Source organism: Thermobia domestica, chromosome 10 (assembly GCF_964235325.1).
Source record: "Thermobia domestica chromosome 10, izTheDome1.hap1.1, whole genome shotgun sequence".
Classification (NCBI taxonomy): domain Eukaryota; kingdom Metazoa; phylum Arthropoda; class Insecta; order Zygentoma; family Lepismatidae; genus Thermobia; species Thermobia domestica.
In genome coordinates this window covers 18,087,314-18,107,765 of record NC_137463.1, presented here as the reverse complement: position 1 = coordinate 18,107,765, position 20,452 = coordinate 18,087,314, and the positions used below count along the sequence as shown (strand labels likewise).

The 20,452-nt window shown below is 32.5% G+C and overlaps 1 protein-coding gene across 4 annotated transcripts in view; it reads left to right on the top strand.

Annotated features, from left to right (window-relative positions):
* The window catches only part of magu (SPARC related modular calcium binding-like protein magu), a 213,902-nt gene that overhangs the window by 116,284 nt on the left and 77,166 nt on the right, over nt 1-20,452 (top strand). For all 4 annotated transcript variants that reach the window (XM_081727813.1, XM_081727812.1, XM_081727816.1 and 1 more), the window contains exons 3-4: nt 9,353-9,568; nt 12,588-12,638. In XM_081727813.1, the coding sequence (XP_081583939.1) occupies nt 9,353-9,568; nt 12,588-12,638 (267 nt within the window). The remainder of the gene's footprint in view (nt 1-9,352; nt 9,569-12,587; nt 12,639-20,452) is intronic.

The following is a 20,452-nucleotide window of genomic DNA, read 5'->3' as shown; positions in this document are numbered from 1 at the left end:
TTTTTCAATAAAAATAATTTATTATCAACAATATGTTCTTAAGATCTATTCATGAAAAACAATTTAGTGTCGACAATATGTTCTGAAGACATTTTTCACTAAAAATAATTTAGTATCAACAATATGTTCTTAAGTTCTATTCATGAAAAACAATTTAATGTCGACAATATGTTCTGAAGACATTTTTCACTAAAAATAATTTAGTATCAACAATATGATCTCAAGATCTATTCATGAAAAACAATGTAGTGTCGACAATATGTTCTGAAGACATTTTTCACTAAAAATAATTTATTATCAACAATATACTCTCAAGATCTATTCATGAAAAACAATGTAGTGTCGACAATATGTTCTGAAGACATTTTTCACTAAAAATAATTTATTATCAACAATATGTTCTTAAGATCTATTCATGAAAAACAATGTAGTGTCGACAATATGTTCTGAAGACATTTTTCACTAAAAATAATTTAGTATCAACAATATGTTCTTAAGATCTATTCATGAAAAACAATGTAGTGTTGACAATATGTTCTGAAGACATTTTTCACTAAAAATAATTTATTATCAACAATATGTTCTTAAGATCTATTCATAAAAAAATAGTGTTGACAATATGTTCTGAAGACATTTTTCACTAAAAATAATTTAGTATCAACAATATACTCTCAAGATCTATTCATGAAAAACAATGTAGTGTCGACAATATGTTCTGAAGACATTTTTCACTAAAAATAATTTATTATCAACAATATGTTCTTAAGATCTATTCATAAAAAAAATAGTGTCGACAATATGTTCTGAAGACAATCAACAATATACTCTCAAGATCTATTCATGAAAAACAATGTAGTGTCGACAATATGTTCTGAAGACATTTTTCACTAAAAATAATTTATTATCAACAATATGTTCTTAAGATCTATTCATGAAAAACAATTTAGTGTCGACAATATGTTCTGAAGACATTTTTCACTAAAAATAATTTAGTATCAACAATATACTCTCAAGATCTATTCATGAAAAACAATGTAGTGTCGACAATATGTTCTGAAGACATTTTTCACTAAAAATAATTTATTATCAACAATATGTTCTTAAGATCTATTCATGAAAAAAAAATAGTGTTGACAATATGTTATGAAGACATTTTTCACTAAAAATAATTTAGTATCAACAATATGTTCTTAAGATCTATTCATGAAAAAAAAATAGTGTTGACAATATGTTATGAAGACATTTTTCACTAAAAATAATTTATTATCAACAACATATTCTCAAGATCTATTCATGAAAAACAATTTAGTGTCAACAATATGTTCTGAAGACATTTTTCACTAAAAATAATTTAGTATCAACAATATATTCTTAAAGGTCTATTAATGAAAAACAATTTAGTGTTGACAATATATTCTGAAGACATTTTTCACTAAAAATAATTTAGTATCAATATTATATTCTCAAGGTCTATTCATGAAAACCAATTTAACGTCAACAATATGTTCTGAAGACATTTTTCACTAAATATATTTTAGAATCAATATTATATTCTCAAGATCTATTCATGAAAAACAATTTAGTGTGAACAATATGTTCTGAAGACATTTTTCACTAAAAATAATTTATTATCAACACTATGTTCTTAAGATCTATTCATGAAAAAAAATAGTGTTGACAATATATTCTGAAGACATTTTTCACTAAAAACAATATAGTATCAACGATATATTCTCAAGATCTATTCACGAAAATAATTTAGAGTCCACAATATATCCTGAAGATTTTATTTATTAAAAAATAAATTTGGTGTCGACAATATATCTTTAAGATTTTATTCCTTAAAAATAATTTAGTGTCCGCAATATATTTTCAAAATCTTATTCGCTAAAAAGAATCTAATGTTAACAATATATCATCAAGATTTTGTTTACTAGGAATAATTTAGTGTCGAAATATTTACAATATTCTCAAGTTCTTATTCGTTAAAAACAATTTAGTTTCGATAATATATCCACAAGATCTTATTTATTACAATCTATTTAGTATCGACAATATATATTTAACATTTAATTCATTAGAAAGAATTCAATGTCAACAATATATCAAAATCTTATTTCAAAAATCGATGTTATAATAAATTCTCAAGATCTTGTTTATTAGAAACAATTTAATGACAACCATATACTTTTTTACAATTTTTAAGTACTTATTCATTAAAAACAACGTAGCGTTGACATTATATCTACACGATGTTATTTATTAAAATCTATTTAGTGTCGACAAGATATCTTCAAGATCTTGTTCATTAAAGGGAATTAAGTGTCAACAATATATTTTCAAGACCTTTCCCATTGAAAAGAATTCAGTGTCAACAATTTATTCTCAAGATCTTGTTTATTAGAAACAATTTAATGTCGACAATATATCCACAAGTTTCTCTTTATTGTAGCAATTTGGTGTCAACAATATATCCGTAAGATCTTATTTTTAGAAAACAATTTAGTTTCGAGATCTTAATCGTTTAAACTAATTTAGTACCAACAATATATTTTCAAGATCTTGTGTATTAGAAACAATTTAATGTCAACAATTTACTCTCAAGTTCTTATTCATAAAAAATACTACCGACAATATATCCTAAGATATTACTCATTATAATCTATTTAGTATCGATATTATATCTTTAGAATCTTATTCATTAAAGAGAATTTGGTGTTGACAATATATCTTCAAGATCTTAGTCATTAAAAAGAACTTAGTTTCAACAACATATTCTCAACTCTTGTTTGCTAGAAACAATTTAATGTCCACAATATATCCACAAGATTTTATTGATTGTAATAACAATTTGCTGCCAACAAAATATCCTCAATATGTTATTTATTAGAAACAATTCATTGTCAACAACATATTTGCAAGTTCTTATTCATTAAAAAAAATTAGTGTCAACAATACATTCTTAAGACCTCGTTTATTAGCAACAATTTAGTGACAACAATATACTATTAAGTTTTTATTCATTAAAAGCAATTTAGTGTCGACAGTATGTTCACACGATGTTATTTTTAAAATCTATTTAGCATCGACAACGTATCTTCAAGATCTTATTATTTAAAAAGAATTTAGTGTTGACAATATATTTGCAAGTTCTTATTCAATAAAAAGTTAGTGTCAACAATATATTCTTAAGACTTAGTTTATTAGGAACATTTTAATATTAACAATACATCATCAAAACCTTATTCATTGGAAATAATTTAGAGATAATAATACATTTTCAAGTTCTTATTCATTAAAAACGATTTCGTGTCGACAATATACCCTCAAGATCCTGTTTATTAAAATCAATTCGTGTCGACAATATATCTTTTAAGATCTTATTCATTAAAAAATAGTGTCAAAAATATTTTTCAAGAACTTTTTAATTACAAACCATTTAGAGTGAAAGACATATCCTCAAGATCTTGTTTATCAGAAACAATTAGTGTCACCAATATATTCTCAAGTTCTTATTCATTAAAAACCATTTGGTATCGGCAATATAACATAAGATCTTATTTGTTAGAAGCAATCTAGCATTACAGTATATTTTCAAGATCTTAGACATTTAAATTGAATTTGGTTTTAATAATATATTCGTAAGATCTTTTTTATTAGAAACAACTTAATGCCGACAATATATTCACAAGATTCTATTTATTGTTAACAATTTGATTTCAACAATATATCCTCAATACCTTGTTTATTAAAAACAGTTTAGCGTCAAAAATATATTCTCAAATTCTTATCCATTACAAAGAATTTAGTATCAACAATATATTCTTAAGATTTTGTTTATTAGAAACAATTTAATGTCAAAAATATATCCTCAAGATCTTGTTTATTGGAAACAATTTAGAACAAACACTATATTTTTAAAAGTTCTTATTCATTAAGAACAATTTAGTATCGACAATATATCCTCAAGATCTTATTTATCAATATGAATTTAGTGTCAACAATTTTTGTTACAAATAAATTATTTCGTAACAGTTTTCCATAACGTAACGTTATCTTCCTCAGACGTTAATATGTATGTTCAGTTTTCAGTTTCAGCTATCTCCCTTAAGGGACATTTATAAAGGAAGTCCCAGCCTTAGAGCCTTGTGGACTACTTCACTAAATTTGTTTCAAATTAAATTTGTTTGAAATAAACATATGTACTAAAATGGCACGTGCCAAAATGGCCGAGTTTGCGTGTTTTAAATATAATTGTTTATCACACTGTTAATGTAATAATAAAGGATAAGCGGCGCATGAATATATTAAAATTGAAAAAGAGTGTATTAAGTTTGTTACAAACAATAAAATTGTCAAAAGTAAGGAATTATAAATAATAAAAATTGAATAAAAATTGAGAGCAAAGCTCCCCAATACTTAGTTTTTACAGCGCCATCTCCTATCACCAATATGTATGTTCATATTATTGTAGGTAATAGAGACATCATAATATTAAATTGTTGATATTCATTGTTGCTTATTATATAATTTTAAATTCCATGGATGGGATTGTTCAATGAGGCATTTTTCATAGAAGTGCCGACAATATATCTTTAAAATCTTAATCATTAAAAAGAATTTCGTTTCAAAAATATATTATTAAGATCTTGTTTATTAGAAACAATTTAGAGTCAAAAATATACTCTCAAGTTCTTATTCATTTAAAAGAATTGAGTGTCAACAACATATCCTCAAGATCTTATTAAAATCTATTTTGAGTCGACAATATATCTTCAAAATCTTATTCATTAAAAAGAATTTAGAGTTGACAATATATACTGAAGACCTTCTTTATTAGGAACAGTTTAATATCGATAATATATGCACGAGATTTCATTTATTGTAACAATTTAGTATCAACAATATATCCTAAGAATCTTGTTTATTAGAAACAATTTAATGTCAACAATATATCCTCAAAATCTTGTTTATTAGAAACAATGGCAACAATATATTTTTAAGTTCTTATTCATTAAAAATAATTTAAAGTTGACAATATATCTTCAAGACCTTATTTATTAAAGTCTATTTAGTATCGACAATATATCCTCAAGATATTATTCATTAAAAAGAATTTAGAGTCAACAATATATTCTCAAATTCTTATTCCTTTAAGAGAATTTAGTGTCGACAATATATCCTCAAAATCTTATTTATTAAAATCTATTTAGTGTCTACAATATATCTTCAAGATCTTATTCATTAAAAATAACTTAGTAATAGACCTATATATAATTCATTGGTTGAAACATGTACTGAATTATTAATCAAAAAATCCAAATATGCATTCTTCCTTAAAAGTTATACTATCACTGACATGACTATTCGACACAAGTAACTTCAGTGCAGCAAGATTTCTATAAATCACATGATATGTCGTTTAGAAACACACTGTTCAGCAATAATAGAACGTCAATTTTAGTCAGTTTAGAAGTATAGAATAGCTGACTTTTCTTTCTCTCCACTTTCTTCTGCTTTTTTCCTAACTTGTTTATGAACGTTTCATTTCTGATACGTGTTGTAAAATAAATAAATAACTAGATCGCCACTGAACTATTTTCTTTACGAAATTTCTTCACTCATTTTGTGTTTATTAATATATCTCCTGAACAAAAATTAGATATTGTCCCGAAACTTGAAGAAATTATTATACTCATATCAGGTTATATTTTTTGTAAATTTTTGACTTTTTTGTGCATGTGGTAAAGTTTCTAGAGTTTATTGAAGTTTATAAATATAAATTTCATGAAAATTCTGCTAAAAGTTCCATTGTTTCCTATAGCAACATCATATCTACACGTTCAACAAATAAAACAAGTACAAATTTTATTCCCCATGAATTACAATGGGAATACCGACAAGCTTAAATAAAAGTAATTAGAAACCTTCAAAATATCAAGAAGTTAAAAGCAGTAAGCTACTGCTTTTGGGAGATTATGTTAGTAGGACAATTTAGGGAGGGCATCATGTACCATGAAAAGAAACGATGAATATCTATGCTATAAATAGACATCGGATTTTAAAATTCATGAAATACGAGGGTCACTACGAAAGTTTTGAGATGTGAAATAAGTTACATACTTAAAATCAATTTAACACTTACATTTTCTCAAAGTATTCACTGTTACACTGTACATTCTTTTGCATCCTCGAAAACCTCTTTTGGAAGCTGTGTTGCCAGTCTTTTTCTTTAAGTGTTGAAAGTTCATTCTCATAAGCCACTACAGCTTCTTCAGGGCTGCAAAATCTCTTCCTACGCATGTGATCTTTGATCCTGGGGAACAGAAAAATCACACTGGGCCAGGTCAGGGCTATACGGCGGAGAGTCATAAGTTTGACCTTCGTAGATTCTAAAAACTGAATTATGATGTTGGCCGTGTTTGCGGACGCGTTGTCATGTGGAACAGGATTCTACGAAATCCAATTCTTGGACACCTTTCCTGAAGCTTCTGGAACACTTTTGTTAGGCAAACAGTGGTGTACCACTGAGCAGTAACAGTTTTTTCTTCTTCAAGTGAAACAGTTGTAACATGGCCAGATATGGAGAAGAAAGTTGCGACCATCTTCTTCCCCACACTTCGAAGTCGCTTCACTTTCGTGGGTGGATTTTCGTCTGGAAAGATCCAAACTGTAGACTGGCGTTTATTTTCAGGGTCAAATTGATAGATCCAAGTCTCATCACCAGTAACAATGTCAGAGACGCGTCGAGAATGGCCTTCATCAAATCTTGCAAGCATTTCTTCACACCATTCCACACGCATGCACTTCTGCTGTTCAGTCAAAGTGTGAGGCACCCAACGAGATGAAACCTTCCTGAGTCGAAGATGATCATGAAGAATTTTTGTTACTGCTGGCGATCCAATGCTCACTGTAGATTCAATGTCCTTGAAAGTTGTTCGAGGATTTTCTCGAATCATTTGTTCCACAGCGGCAATGTTTTCATCTGACACAGCTGTTGCCGGACGTCCAGCTCTCTCTTCATCTTTAAGCGATGTCCGGCCTCTTCTGAATTCACCAAACCACCGAAAAATTGTAGCACGGGAAGCACCAAGGTCCCCAAATGCCCCCTGCAAACGGTCAAGGCTTTGTGTCTCGTTCAAACCACTTTTGAAATCGTAAAGGATCATTGCCCGAAAATGTTCCCTTTCGAGCTCCATTCTAGACAGCCGAATACTGCTCACATCAACAAACAAGTGAAGGCGATACGGCTATGCCGATAAGCGAGGCTAGTTGAAACTTGCTTCGCTTCTTAGCTCTGGATACACTACCGAACGCAATTGTTGGAATTCAAATACTGTGCCACAACAATGCGTATCTCAAAACTTTCGTAGTGACCCTCATATGCATGCAAATATGCTGTTAAATCTGTTAAAATATGCACTAATAAGGCAATAAAAGAGCATTTTCAAAACATTGTGCGAAGTTCTGACAAACTTTGCACGTGAAATATAACAGTTTTCGTGCTTAAGGATTTACTCCTTCTCTTAATTAGACTTACAGTACGTCACAGGACGCTTCTATTCATGTTTCCATATCAGTTTGTAACATTTAAAGCCAGAAAAGGACCTGTTAACATCAATAAATGTTATTGGACTATATTTATAGAGAGGGAAGGAGCAAGATTAGTACCTCTATTTTCTGGCAAATTGAAATTTAATCCTTGAAGATATTTTCCCATGGCTTCAGTTGTTTTGTAGTCAGAGTTTCTCGTAATAACATACGTCAATTTCTTTTCCACAGGGTGTCCGAATTTATCAGGAACTGGCTTTCGCTCGTGCCGAACTTCATAAGCTAGAGCTAAGCATTCATTGAGCAACATTTCTCGTGTCTCATGTTTCTGAATTGATTTCGACGCGATATTACAATATCTTTATCATTATCAGGTTTCTCTTAACGTCTTGGCAATTATAAGCGTCTTTGCTCTGCTGATCGGTTACTAACATTATTGACTCTCCATAAATTAGACATTCTTCCATCATCTGATGCAAAGACGCTTACATCGGAGCCGTTCTGTTTCATAGACATATAAATGCATTGAAAATAAAATCTAAAACTGAATTTATTCCTTGCTATAAGCATACATATGAAATAAAAAAACTTATAGAATATGCTGAATATGGTCTTAAGCACTAATATATGCTCTAAACTTTAAAATATGCATTTATATGCACTATAAAACTTCAAATTCCAGCTGTATTATTGTTGTTAGAAACTTACCAAGTGTAACAAAGCTGCATATAAGCAATCAAAATGGATTTGCATAAAAATCCGATGTTTAGTTATAACGCCACGTACATTTAGTTTAACTTAGAAACTGTTTGAATAAATGTGGCGGCCTGAAAGATGTATTGCTAGCTTCATAGACTGATCGCCAGTTCTTTAGTTCCAGTTTAATAAATATTGATGTATTGAGAATCGGTCATAGAATTGTTGAGTATATGTTCCAGGCTTAAGCAAAACTACAATTACAAGAACGCTTCTTGTGTCTGGACTCCAATGATTAAATTATTTCTAGATTTAAAGAATACAAACGTAAACCGGCTTTAATCTTAATAATCATGTCAATATTGTTAATAGTTTGTAAGGGAAGAAATACAGTGGACCCCCAGGTTACGAATTTAATCCGTTTTATAACGCTATTCGTGAACAGAAATTGTTTTTTTTTTATTGTAATTAATGTAAATGAAGCATTGTACTGTATATTGTAGAAAAATTAAGTATTTTTGTGATAAAAATATAGAATAAAAATGTAATTATCCTTTTAAAGGAGAATAAGTAACATTAAATTAAATAAAACTATGTAAAAGCTAAAAAAAATACAATACAAAAAGTACACAAATTAACAAAACGTAGTTTTCGAATACGGAACTCAGACAGATAATGTTTATATCAAACACGCAAAAGCACTACTGGGGGCGTGGAATTCTCGCAACAGGCTAATTTTGATTTTATGTTCAGTTTAGCATCTCTTTCAGCAGCGAAGCTATATGAGACATGGACCTATATCTTAACATGGGATCCAAACCACATGAGCTACCGCCGGAAATCGAACTCAAGTTTTTCACGCCAAAAGAGTGTACGCTAATCGCTTTGCTACGAGGGAGCACTTGTCGGTACAGGCGTATGTGTGTATTCGTACCCCGAAGTGCTCGTTACCCGAGGGAAAAATTGTTCACAAAACCCGAACCGAGAGATCCGTAAACCGTGGGTCCATTGTATATTCAAAAAGATACAAAATTAGTTCGTACCGTCTAATGACCTTTATTTTCATCTTCATTATGTCAATTTGTTTTGTTTGTGTCGTTCGCAGGAGACCGAAAGAGATGTCTGGCAGAGCGAGCGTATGCACAACAGGTGAAGAGGCCGCCCGAGGTGTCCACTTTTGTTCCTGAATGCTTAGAGGATGGCAGTTACGCTCCTGTGCAGTGCCACCAACAAGCTGGTTACTGTTGGTGTGCAACAGCAAAGGGAGACCCCATTCCAGGATCCTCCGTGCAGCACAAGAGGCCAAATTGTGCCAAAAGAAGTTAGTATAGTATACTGTAATTGTTCTATATTAATTTACACAATGAAGCATTACATCTAGTTTTATCGTAGTGTAGGAACATTAAATGGACTTTTCTATCATATTTTACGTAGTGTGGAAGCATTATGTAAAATACAATAACAGACACACACTATATATTTACATTAAATTAAAGTATTTTCTATAATACTTGCTTATTTTTAAAGGAATTTTTAAGAAAAATTTTTAATGCTTTTTATAAAAGGCACAAATAGGAGAAAGCATATACAGTGAAACCTCTACTAACGGACACCTCTGTAAAGCGGACACCTCTCATAACGGACATATTTTGTAATCCCCAAACACTGTAATAGGAAAAGACCATGTTGACAAACCTCTCTAAAGCGGACACTCTCTAGTACGGACACGGACAGTCTTTTCTGTCTCTTTATAGGTATTATTTACCTCCATATTACGGACACTTTCTCTAGAAACAAGTTGAAAAGTACAGAAAAAATACATTTTCAGAAATGCATACATGTATCACCAAGGAAGCATTGTAATAACATTTTTTCTCGTCAACTGGCTGTTCAGAAACTCAGATGAAGCGTCTTTCTTTAATAACACCCTCATATCCTTTGCTTGCATTTCACTCCCACCCAACCTGTTTTAGAATCAAAAGTGATTGACAGTTGCCTGCCATTTGGGATGATACGTCATTCTACTGTTCCGCTGGAATCAAGCAGAAGACATGTATGGTATTTCTTGTCCGCGTATTCGCATATTGTCTTAGTGCCTCTATTTGTAGATGGAAATATTTGTAAGTCATTCTGCATCGAATAAGCAGTAAGGTGTAAGTTGTTGTGAGCTTTCGAAATGCCACGAGAAGCGCTAATGTTAAAATCGAATTGATTGAATTTTCGAAGAATACTGAGGTGTGCGAAGGATAGCTGAAAATTTTTGTATCGGTAAAACACAAGCACCTGAGATAATATAAAACAAAGACAAGTTAATAAAGTTGTGGTGTGAAAATGACAATGAAAATAGTGTCTCATTGCTTTGAACAAAGTTGGTGTGCAAGTGAATGTTTTTATAGAGTGCGGAATGAAAAAAAAAATCCTGTGTTAGGGTCGATGCTAAAAGCTAAGAATTTGGAGGTAGCAACTGAAATGAATGTTTCAGATTTCAAGATCTCGAACGAGTGGTGAGAGAAGTTTCGGATTAGACACAAAATTTCTTTCAAAGCGATTTGTGGAGAATCCGCAGATGTCGACATGCCCGCAGTCATAGAACGGTTTGATAAATTCCTTCAATAGTTTGTAATTACATATCACCTTATTTACTAATTTACGTAAGAAAATATCGAAACCTCTCTAAGACGGACACCTCTCTATAGCGGACAATTTTTGATTCCCCACGGCTGTCCGCTTTACAGAGGTTTCACTGTATTTTGTAAAGCATATAGGAATGAAACAAGGAAACTACGACTAAAAGCATTGGATGAAAGCCCTCAACCTTAGGAAGAATGCTCAATGCTTTTAGTTGTAGTTTCTTCATTTTACTTCAACAACAACAACAACAAAAAGCACTTTTCTATAGGGAAGAAGTTGAAAGGAAACTAGAGATTTGTGAGAAGTCTTTGAAAGGTTGAAGCCTAAAAATTAGTAGAAAGAAAACGAAACATTTCGAGTTGAATGCAGAAGAAAATGGAAAATAAGGCTAGAAGAAGAACGATTGAATGAAGTGAAAAGTGTTAGGCTAATTTGTTCCTAAGAATAGTCATTTAGATCTGCCTTCTATCACACAGACTGCTAGAGAGATGCCGAAATTCAAAGAAAGTATGTAGTATTCTGTGTGGTCGCAGAATCACGGTAAAGAATAAATGCATGATTTGCAAAACAGTGGTTAAGCCGTCAACGATATACAGAGTAGAAATACTGCTGTTAAGAAAACACAGGAAAAATACTGAATGTTACCGAAATGGGAATGCTTTGATGAGAGGAATGAGGAAGTAAGGGGAACAACCTAGGTTGTGAACATATCGAAGAAGATCCAAGAAAGAAGACTTCAGTAGTATGGTCATCTAAAGACAAGAATAAACGACTATGTTCGCAGAAAAGTGATTGCAATGGAGATGGATGGGAAGAGAAGCCGAGGGAGAACAAGAAGGAAGTGAATGGCTATGGTTAAGAATGGCTTTAGGAAGAGAGGTCTAACAGTGGAGGAAATACGGGACAGGGCTTTATTCAGAAGACTTAGAAGAAATTTCGACCCTATATAGGTGGGGAAAGATGGAGAGAAAGAAGAAGAGTGAATTTGATTGTTTTCTCCTTTCTAGTGCATTCTATACAAGCATTTTTTAAAAAGTTTTTTCTTATTTCTTCTGAATTATGGCAGAAAACAGCTTAATTTATTGTTAAAATATATCATGTATGATAGGTTATTATTTTACTCCTTAATCCTCCAATCAATTCTTTACTCCTTTCTTAACTCAAAGATATTACATGATATCAAATGTGAGCTTAGGTATGTTATTTTCTTAAAATATATTACAATACTTACAATAGTTCATTCAATCTTTTTGTATAAAATAATATTAAAAAAAAAAAAAACATGAATGCTTCATCTTGTTGATGTGAAGTCAAGACAGTCTCTAATGGTCTGCAACTAACCACACTTGTGTGAAAATTCAGGTTGCATAACCAACAGGTGCTCTGTAATTAATTCTAAATACATTAGCGTCCCATTGAATAGAATTTGATGGGACCAATGGTGTTTCGGTTGTACGAAAATTCTGTTCATAATTCATTGCCCAGAATTATATTTGTATATTATTTATATTTATAATTAATATGTGTTAATTATATTTATATATTATTTATATATTCCCCAAGTGAATATATATATATAAAGAGAGAGAGGATATGGAACGTTAAACCTGAAATAAGGATCATGTATACTATTCATTTCATGCCAAAAACTTGATTTCTGTTTCATTGCAATACAATACTACAAATTACTTTCCCTTTGTTTTTTGCAGGAAAATCCAGTACGAGACGGCGTTCGTCAAGAGGACGTAAGCATAGAAAAAGTATGTTAATTAATGTCTTAATACTTGTTACTATAATTATATATTATTTTTAGCCTTGCCTCGTTTTCTTAAAAATGTATTTTATTTAAGGATGTAAACAGTTTATTCTATTCACTCATACCTTTAAAGCGTGAACTTGAATAACATTAGGCAGTATTTATGTATTATAAGTTTCTGAATTGTAATGCGGTATCTGACATCTGCTTGGGAGTTTGTGATGCTTAATGGTAATGAGCGCTCAATAATGTCAAAAACAAGGTCATAAAGAAAGTTCTCCTTCCTCTTTCGTAGAAATATTTTACGCCACTTTAATGGATGCTGTGAAGAATTCCTGAAACATATGAGCCAGCAGGCAAACTGAGAGAATTGCTAAGATAAATAAAAAGAAACAACAAAGAGAAATAACTAATGTTAGTTACTTAAATGAAAATGTCCTTTTTCAATTTGCAATGTCGATGTAAACTTCTCTCATATGAAACCAGCTCTATTTTTCATTGAAGCGGGATTGTCTAACATTTAGGGGCTTACTTTCAGAACTGCTTACAGTCTGTCAGTTCTAGTCAGAGTCGTGGCTAGATTTCGGCGCCCGAAGTGAAGTAGAAATTTGTGCCCCCATACTCATCGTACCAAGCGTGTCCTTTTTTTCATAAAAGAGAAGCCGATTTTGTTGTTATCCTACGTTGAATTTTTATTAAGCTACTTGGACAGACTACTGCAACAACCAAACGTCATCATTCTGTATTCTTTTACAAATAAGAGCTGTTTTCAAGAGGCTTATTTTGAACTTTTTGTTAAAAACTTGACAAAACTGCCTTTGCTTGGTACACAGATTCACTTGGGGAACAGGTAGGGAAATTTGCAGTACAACTATTTACAACGTTTCATGCTATCGATAAGAAATTAAATTTGAATACATTATAGAAAATACGTGCTTTCAGATGTTCGAAATGGGTGACAGCATTAATTTTCAGTAATAATTATAAACTTCTGAAATTTTACTCTGTATATGACCACACAAATAGCATTTTAATTTTGATTCTTTTGCGGTAAAATTATTTTGTAAAATGTAATGGAAATTCGGAAGAAGCCTTCCTTGCGAATTTCTCAATATTGATCAGAGCTGAAGAATATGTTTACCGTAATGTTTATATTTAAAATCTAAAATATAGTTTGACTACTACATATCTTTGAAATTACAGTAATTACTTAACTTCTTAGTAAATGAAAGTTCTAAATTTAAGGTTATTTATTATTAATTAACATATTAAAATACACTAATGCAAACACACACATACATACGCACACACACACACACACACACACACACACATATATATATATATATATATATATATATATATATATATATATATATATATATATATATATATATACAATTTCATATTCAATGGAATTAAAAAAATCAGTAGTGATCAGCCTTTGAAGAAAACGAAATTCGTTGGGTTAAGTTCTGACCCCTTACAACTGCTTAAAGTTTGAAAATGTCTTATTCCCCTTGTTTACGTTCATTTTTAATATTCCCTCGCAAACAGCAGTTTGCGCGTGTCTCTTCACTCCTCTCATTTTTATACCTTCATTCTCACCGTTGAGATTAATTCGATTGGATAGAAAAGCTTGATTAACTAACCAAACTCATCACCATCAAAACGTCGAACATGTATGTAACCTTGTATATCACATCGTCATTAAGAAATCAGATATATTTAAAAAAAAAAAAATGATAAGTAAAAACGTGTAGCTCTTATTGAAATGTTTGGGTTCCGAGCGGAGTCAGCAAGAAAATTTTTACCAAATGTATTTCTTTGGAAACCGATAACACTATTGATTTAATAGGGCGCCAATACTTTTACGGGACGCCGTGTCGTTTACTATTTTCCAATACTTTTTCTTCCTGCTTACTCGGTTGGCGCCCTCTTGCTATCAGCGCCCGGGGCAACAGCTCTGGCCCTAATAGCACTTATCACATACCATACTTTTCTTTCTATTTTTTAATTTAAGAAATCAAAAAAAAATATATACATTGCAAGGTGTTTGGAAGGGATCTTCTCCCATAATTTTCACGATTATTAAATAAGAAGTTAACAGGAAATTGCCTTTAACTTGTGAAAACTTCATCAGCACTGTCTGTTATATATCGTCTTTGGACCCAGGGGTGTAAAGAGAGTCCACACTTCAAGTTGAAGTTTTCTTCTATTTAATTGCAAAACTACGACATAATACTGTACATATACTTCTTGATTGATTTTCCCCCCCGAAACATTTAAAACCGTGGAGTATACTTTGCGCCCGTAGATTTAGCGCCCACATATAATATCGTGTACTTAGCGCCCAGAAAATATGTGATGCTTATCAGTGTGCTAGGGTTGACCAAAGAGAGAACTAGTTTTTTATATGTATAAATGTAATTTCGTACTCATATCTATTCCCATCCCCTCTCTTTTCGCGACTAAAGAACAAGGAGTTTTCACTTGAAAGATCCTGCTATTCTTGCTGCACAATTGTCATGTCACTTTTAAAACCCCTTAGGCAAGTTGAAAGAAATGTGTTCTTTTCTTCCTCTCCTGTTCACCACCGTCAGCTCTAACACTCTGACTTTTCATGTACATCTGTAATTACGTACAATTTAATTACGACTTAAGAGCATTACCATATCACCTATGAGATTTTCATATGTGGATGTGAATTCATGTGCTAGTGTTATTTTAAAATTTATATAGTTTTAAATAATAATAATTGCACGCATCTTAATGCAAATACTACGAGTACTGCATCAAAAACAGCAATTATTTATGCACATTACATAACTTCATTTCATATCGTAAATACAGGGTGTCAGGGGGCAAAATTCAACTGTCAAAATTTGGTGGGTAATTCTTTATATCAAATGAAAATAAACATGTGTCATAAAACGACTCCTTTCAGTGTTATAAGCCGCCCTAAACGCAATCAATTACATTTTAAACCCTAGTTTGAAAATAATGGAACATATCGCAAGTAGTTAAAGAAATCCGGCAAGAACTAGTATTTCCTCTATCTAAATATCCATACAAGGACACAACCCTAGGACTACCAGGTGGGTCCATTGCACTCGTACGCATACTTTCTTTAATAATTACTAAGGCTTAGTAAGTATTGAGATTCTATGACATTTCCCTGGTTGTGTTCTTGTGTTATTTAAGTTTTTTTTTTTCATTTCCGTGAGTCAAGTGATAGTTTTTAAAATTTATAGCATTGGGTACCGAGTGGGTCCATTAAACTCCAGCCTTAATGCAGAAATATGAGGATGGATTCAGTATAGATTGAGATTGTGGCTCGTAGCGGAGTTAATGTTCTGATAATCTTCTAACTGTTCTAATGAAGTCAGATATAACATACTGCAATTTTATATGTTATTATGTAGTTTGATTGATTTAATTATTTGCAATTTTGCTTATTTTAGTAGCAGCTTTTCTTTATTTATTCACTTATATAAGTCTCTTGTCAGAAGCATAATTGTTGCTTTTGTCTATCAAACTGTATTAATTTTCCATTGTATGCAGTTGCGTATTCAGTGGCAGTTTCCGGGGATCTGGACTCCCAAGCCCCAACATTTTTAAAAGTTGCTAGGAAAAAACCTAAATTTGCGCTTTCAGTCTCCATATTGACAAAAAAAAGTTTTCCGGAGTAGGACACTGACCCCCCCCCTCAATAGAAATCGTGGCTTTGCCACTGATTGTATGTAAAGTTTTGTTTATTATTAGTGTGTTTTGACTATTGCACGTGGTACATTAACAGATCACTAACATTACACGTCACTGTTGATGGAGAGGAGGAATATTTTTGGTAAATCAATAAACGATGAAGAAATTGATTCCCGACAGACGATAAGATATTAGCAGACTTATATACAAATGCAACTGAAGTTTCTTGTTCAGGTACCGATATTGAAATGAGACGTTGAGTAGTTTTCTTAACCAGAGGATTGATTAGAAGTTTGAAGCGTAGCACCTATAGCTAATGCAAAAGGCAAAACTCCGGAGAAAAGCGATCCTACAAGGGCTGCCTTATGTTTTGATGCCAACATCGGCGCTATTAGAATACCTGATGACGAATTGTTCCTAATTCGTGAAGTTGCAGATTCTTCACACACTCTGCAATATAATTTTATTCTTATATATAATATGACTGTAGACGAACAACTTCTCATTTTTTGGGTGCGCTGTCTCTTTTGACAATATATACCCATTAAGATCAGCCATTTTACAATTGCAAAACACAATGCACAACTATATCCTGAAGTGGTCACTTCTAGAGCGGAGGAAAATACTCAAAGTTATCATACATTACAACACAACAAAATCAGACGTTCACACTAACAATCATATGGTTCGACGTTACACCACAAAACAATGAACAAAATGGCCTATGACAGTACTTTACATAACTGATGTAAGTGGACTCACCACTTATGGTATTGTGTCATCAAAGCGTAATTTCAAACGAGAAACAAACATTAAAAAGTTTGAAATGCCGTAAATTCTTCATTTCGTCTGGTTAGCAGTTCGCCAACGTTGAGAAGAAATCACGGCGAATAGAAGCTTCCCAGTATACTGAAGAGGAACAGCCTAAAAAAAGTCTCTCCAGCAAAGAGGGAGCACAAAACAAGAACTTTCTGCCGCAAATGCAAGCTATATGAATGCACTGGCATGTAATATTTTCCAAGTGCAACATTCCGATTTTGATAAAATATGGCAGGTAGATATTACACATGAAATAAACATACGTGTTTTTTTTTTTTTTTCTTTTCTGGGGAAAACTGTTTTAAGGGGTAAAAGCTTCCACTCAAAATTTGGAGAAATTTGAGGCCGGAAAGACAAGAAGAAGTTAGTCGAAGTGAATGAAATTGTTCACAGATATTATAAACGTTAAATGATGGAATATGTGTTTCGTACTTTCCCGGGAAAAATGGTTGGGTGGGGCACAGACCCCTTCAAACCTTTGATCTCGAAATATCAAAAGCGCTAATAACAGTACATTAAACATGCCTAAAGGACAAGGAGAATTGTAAGGGAATTTTGGGTAGGGACAATATAGAAAAAATAAATGATCACTTCTTTCTTATTTCCTGCAGAAAAAATGTTTTTAAGGGCAAAAGTCTCCACCGAAAATTTTGAAATTGACGACCGAAAGGCATGAAGAAGTAGACCGGAATGAACGAAATTGTGTGCATATATTGTAGACGTAAAATGACAGAATATTGTGTCGCATTTTTCTGGAAAAGATGGTTGGGTGGGTACAGACCCCTTCAAACATTTAATCACGATTTATCAAAGTGTTCATTAGTATAGTGAAAAGTACCTAAAAGGACATGGAGAATTGTAACGAAACTGTGTTTAGAGACAATACGCAAAAAAATATACGAATACGTGTTTTTAGTTTCTGCGGAAAAACTGTGGTGTGACTAAAGTCCCTCCGAAAAAAAAAAGTAATTATTACCGCAGAAGCGCAGGTAGTTTTCATAGGAAAATACGACACGTATTCTTTCATTTTACGTCTACAATATTTGTGGACATTTTCATTTATTACAGTATATTTCTTTCTGGGCTCGTGGAGTTGAATTTCGTATTTTTAGGAGGGGGGGGGGCTTTGTCACACTTTTGTTTTTCTGCACAAAATCAAAAACACGTAATCATGTCTTTTCTTTTCTTTTCTTTCTTTCTTTATTTATTTATTTTTGCGTACTGTTCCTACACAAACTATCGTTGCAATTATGTCCAACCGTTTTTCCCAGGAAAATATTTTACGTTTATAGCATCTGTATACAATATTATTCACTTCGGTTCACTTCTTGCCTTTCGGGACTCAAATTTCAAAATTTTGGGTGGGGGCTTTTGCCCCCTAAAACTGTTTTTCCGCTGAAAAGAAAAAACATGCATTCGTTTATTTCATGTGTAATATCTACCTGTTAAATTTTATCAAAATCGGAGTGTTACACTTGGGAAGTGTTACATGTGAGAACAGCAGAATTGTATGAGAAGAGTCTTTGGGAAATTATACTGTAACTAGTTACAATCCAATAAAACAATTACCTGTGAATAATTAATTTTTACATTTTGTTACGCAGAAATAAATTTCCTTCTTGCAAATTTTAATATTATATTTCTGAATAGTGTTTTACTTCATAATAAAACGTTCCTTTTGCGAAAAAAGAAAAGGTTTGTATTTAGTTTTACGTTCCATGGTTTTGCCGGGTCGGCTAAGGAAGACTTGAATTTACTGATTATAGTGGAAGCCGAACCACTTTGGTTACTCAATGCTCTCCCACTAGGAATCGAACCTTAAACCTCATACGCCAAAGGCTTGCGTGCTTGCCACTAGACCAGCGGGGAGGGATAAAACAAACAAATATTGGAATATGTAAATTAAATTCACAACCAGACGTGGCTAGTGAGGGAAGTCGTAAGCCAAAGCGTTCCAGACAAGTCACACGAACACGAAGTACATACTGCAGCAGTTGGGATTGGCGAATTTTTACAGGGAGAATGAGAAAGTCCGATTTCTATGGAATGGTGGACGGATTTGTTTTCCTTCTCTCTGACAAGGGTCAGAAGGGATGGATTACTTACAGGAAATCGTACCAGAAGAAACTGAAGAATTCCTAATTTATTCTGATCAACATTACGTATCAGGTAGTCTCTGGAGTATGCGACTTTCATCTTATGATGATCTTACGATTCGACTTCTTTTTGCTAGCCTCTTTTGTTTCCTCGCAACATACCCGTTTATATAGCAACATTACAGAAAGAGACACGAACGAGTAAATTGAAAGAAGCTTCGAATTTGGAATTCCAAAAGGTTGAACCTGTCCATCCTTCCTTGTGGATGGACATTACAAAAGGATGAGGCCATGGTTTCAACTGCATCGAACAAGAGTAGCGAGATGAATTACCGAAGAAGAGAGTAAAATGGAAGAAGATTAACCTTCAAAGGCGCTTGTTCAACTTAGTGATGGATTATTCTCAAGGAAACACCATACTCATTCAATATCTGATTGGAATTGATTACTGCATAAGGCTATAACTTTAGGGTATAATGTGTACAATAAGGTTCGTAGAGCGATTAACTTATTTGTTCCTAAAGTAACGTTCTTTTTATTAGAGAACGTTACGTTGTTTTTCAGTGCTTGTAGTGTATGATATCAATTGCTTAACTATATACATTTATATTACGCATAAAGTTGTGAAATATGTATCAGACTTAATGCGGCTAGCTTGTTAGATGTTTTTTTTCTGAAACTGTGTAATAGCATATGATAATTTGACTTTTTCTTTTTTGGTATCGAAACCGATGTTGTTATATAGTCAGAGTTACCATATGTCAGGTTTTTACCGGGACAGTCCCGGTTTGAAAGCTCTTGAAATGAAATGAAATCTTTGAATTTTACATCCCACGATTAAGGAGATAGGAGTAGGATAGAGAAGACGGTGATTGTGAGAATGAATGAAATGGTGGAATGAAGAAAGTGAGAGAAAACGAGAAAACTCCGAGTTTATCCATGCACGCAGCGTCTGACTACCACAAAGCCCACAAAGCCAAGATGGGATAAAACCAGGGATCCTATGAACCAAATGTGAGTGTTTCTACCACTGAACCACCTTGACCTCCATGAAGACTCTTATCACGGTGTTTCGACAGTTTACATTTTGTGCCGGTTCTCAGTCGTGAGAATATGTTCACCGTTTTTTGTATGCCTTATCCTCATTGCGGTATTCTAGATTACGTCTGTTTTACATAGTTTTCACATTAAAAGCTAA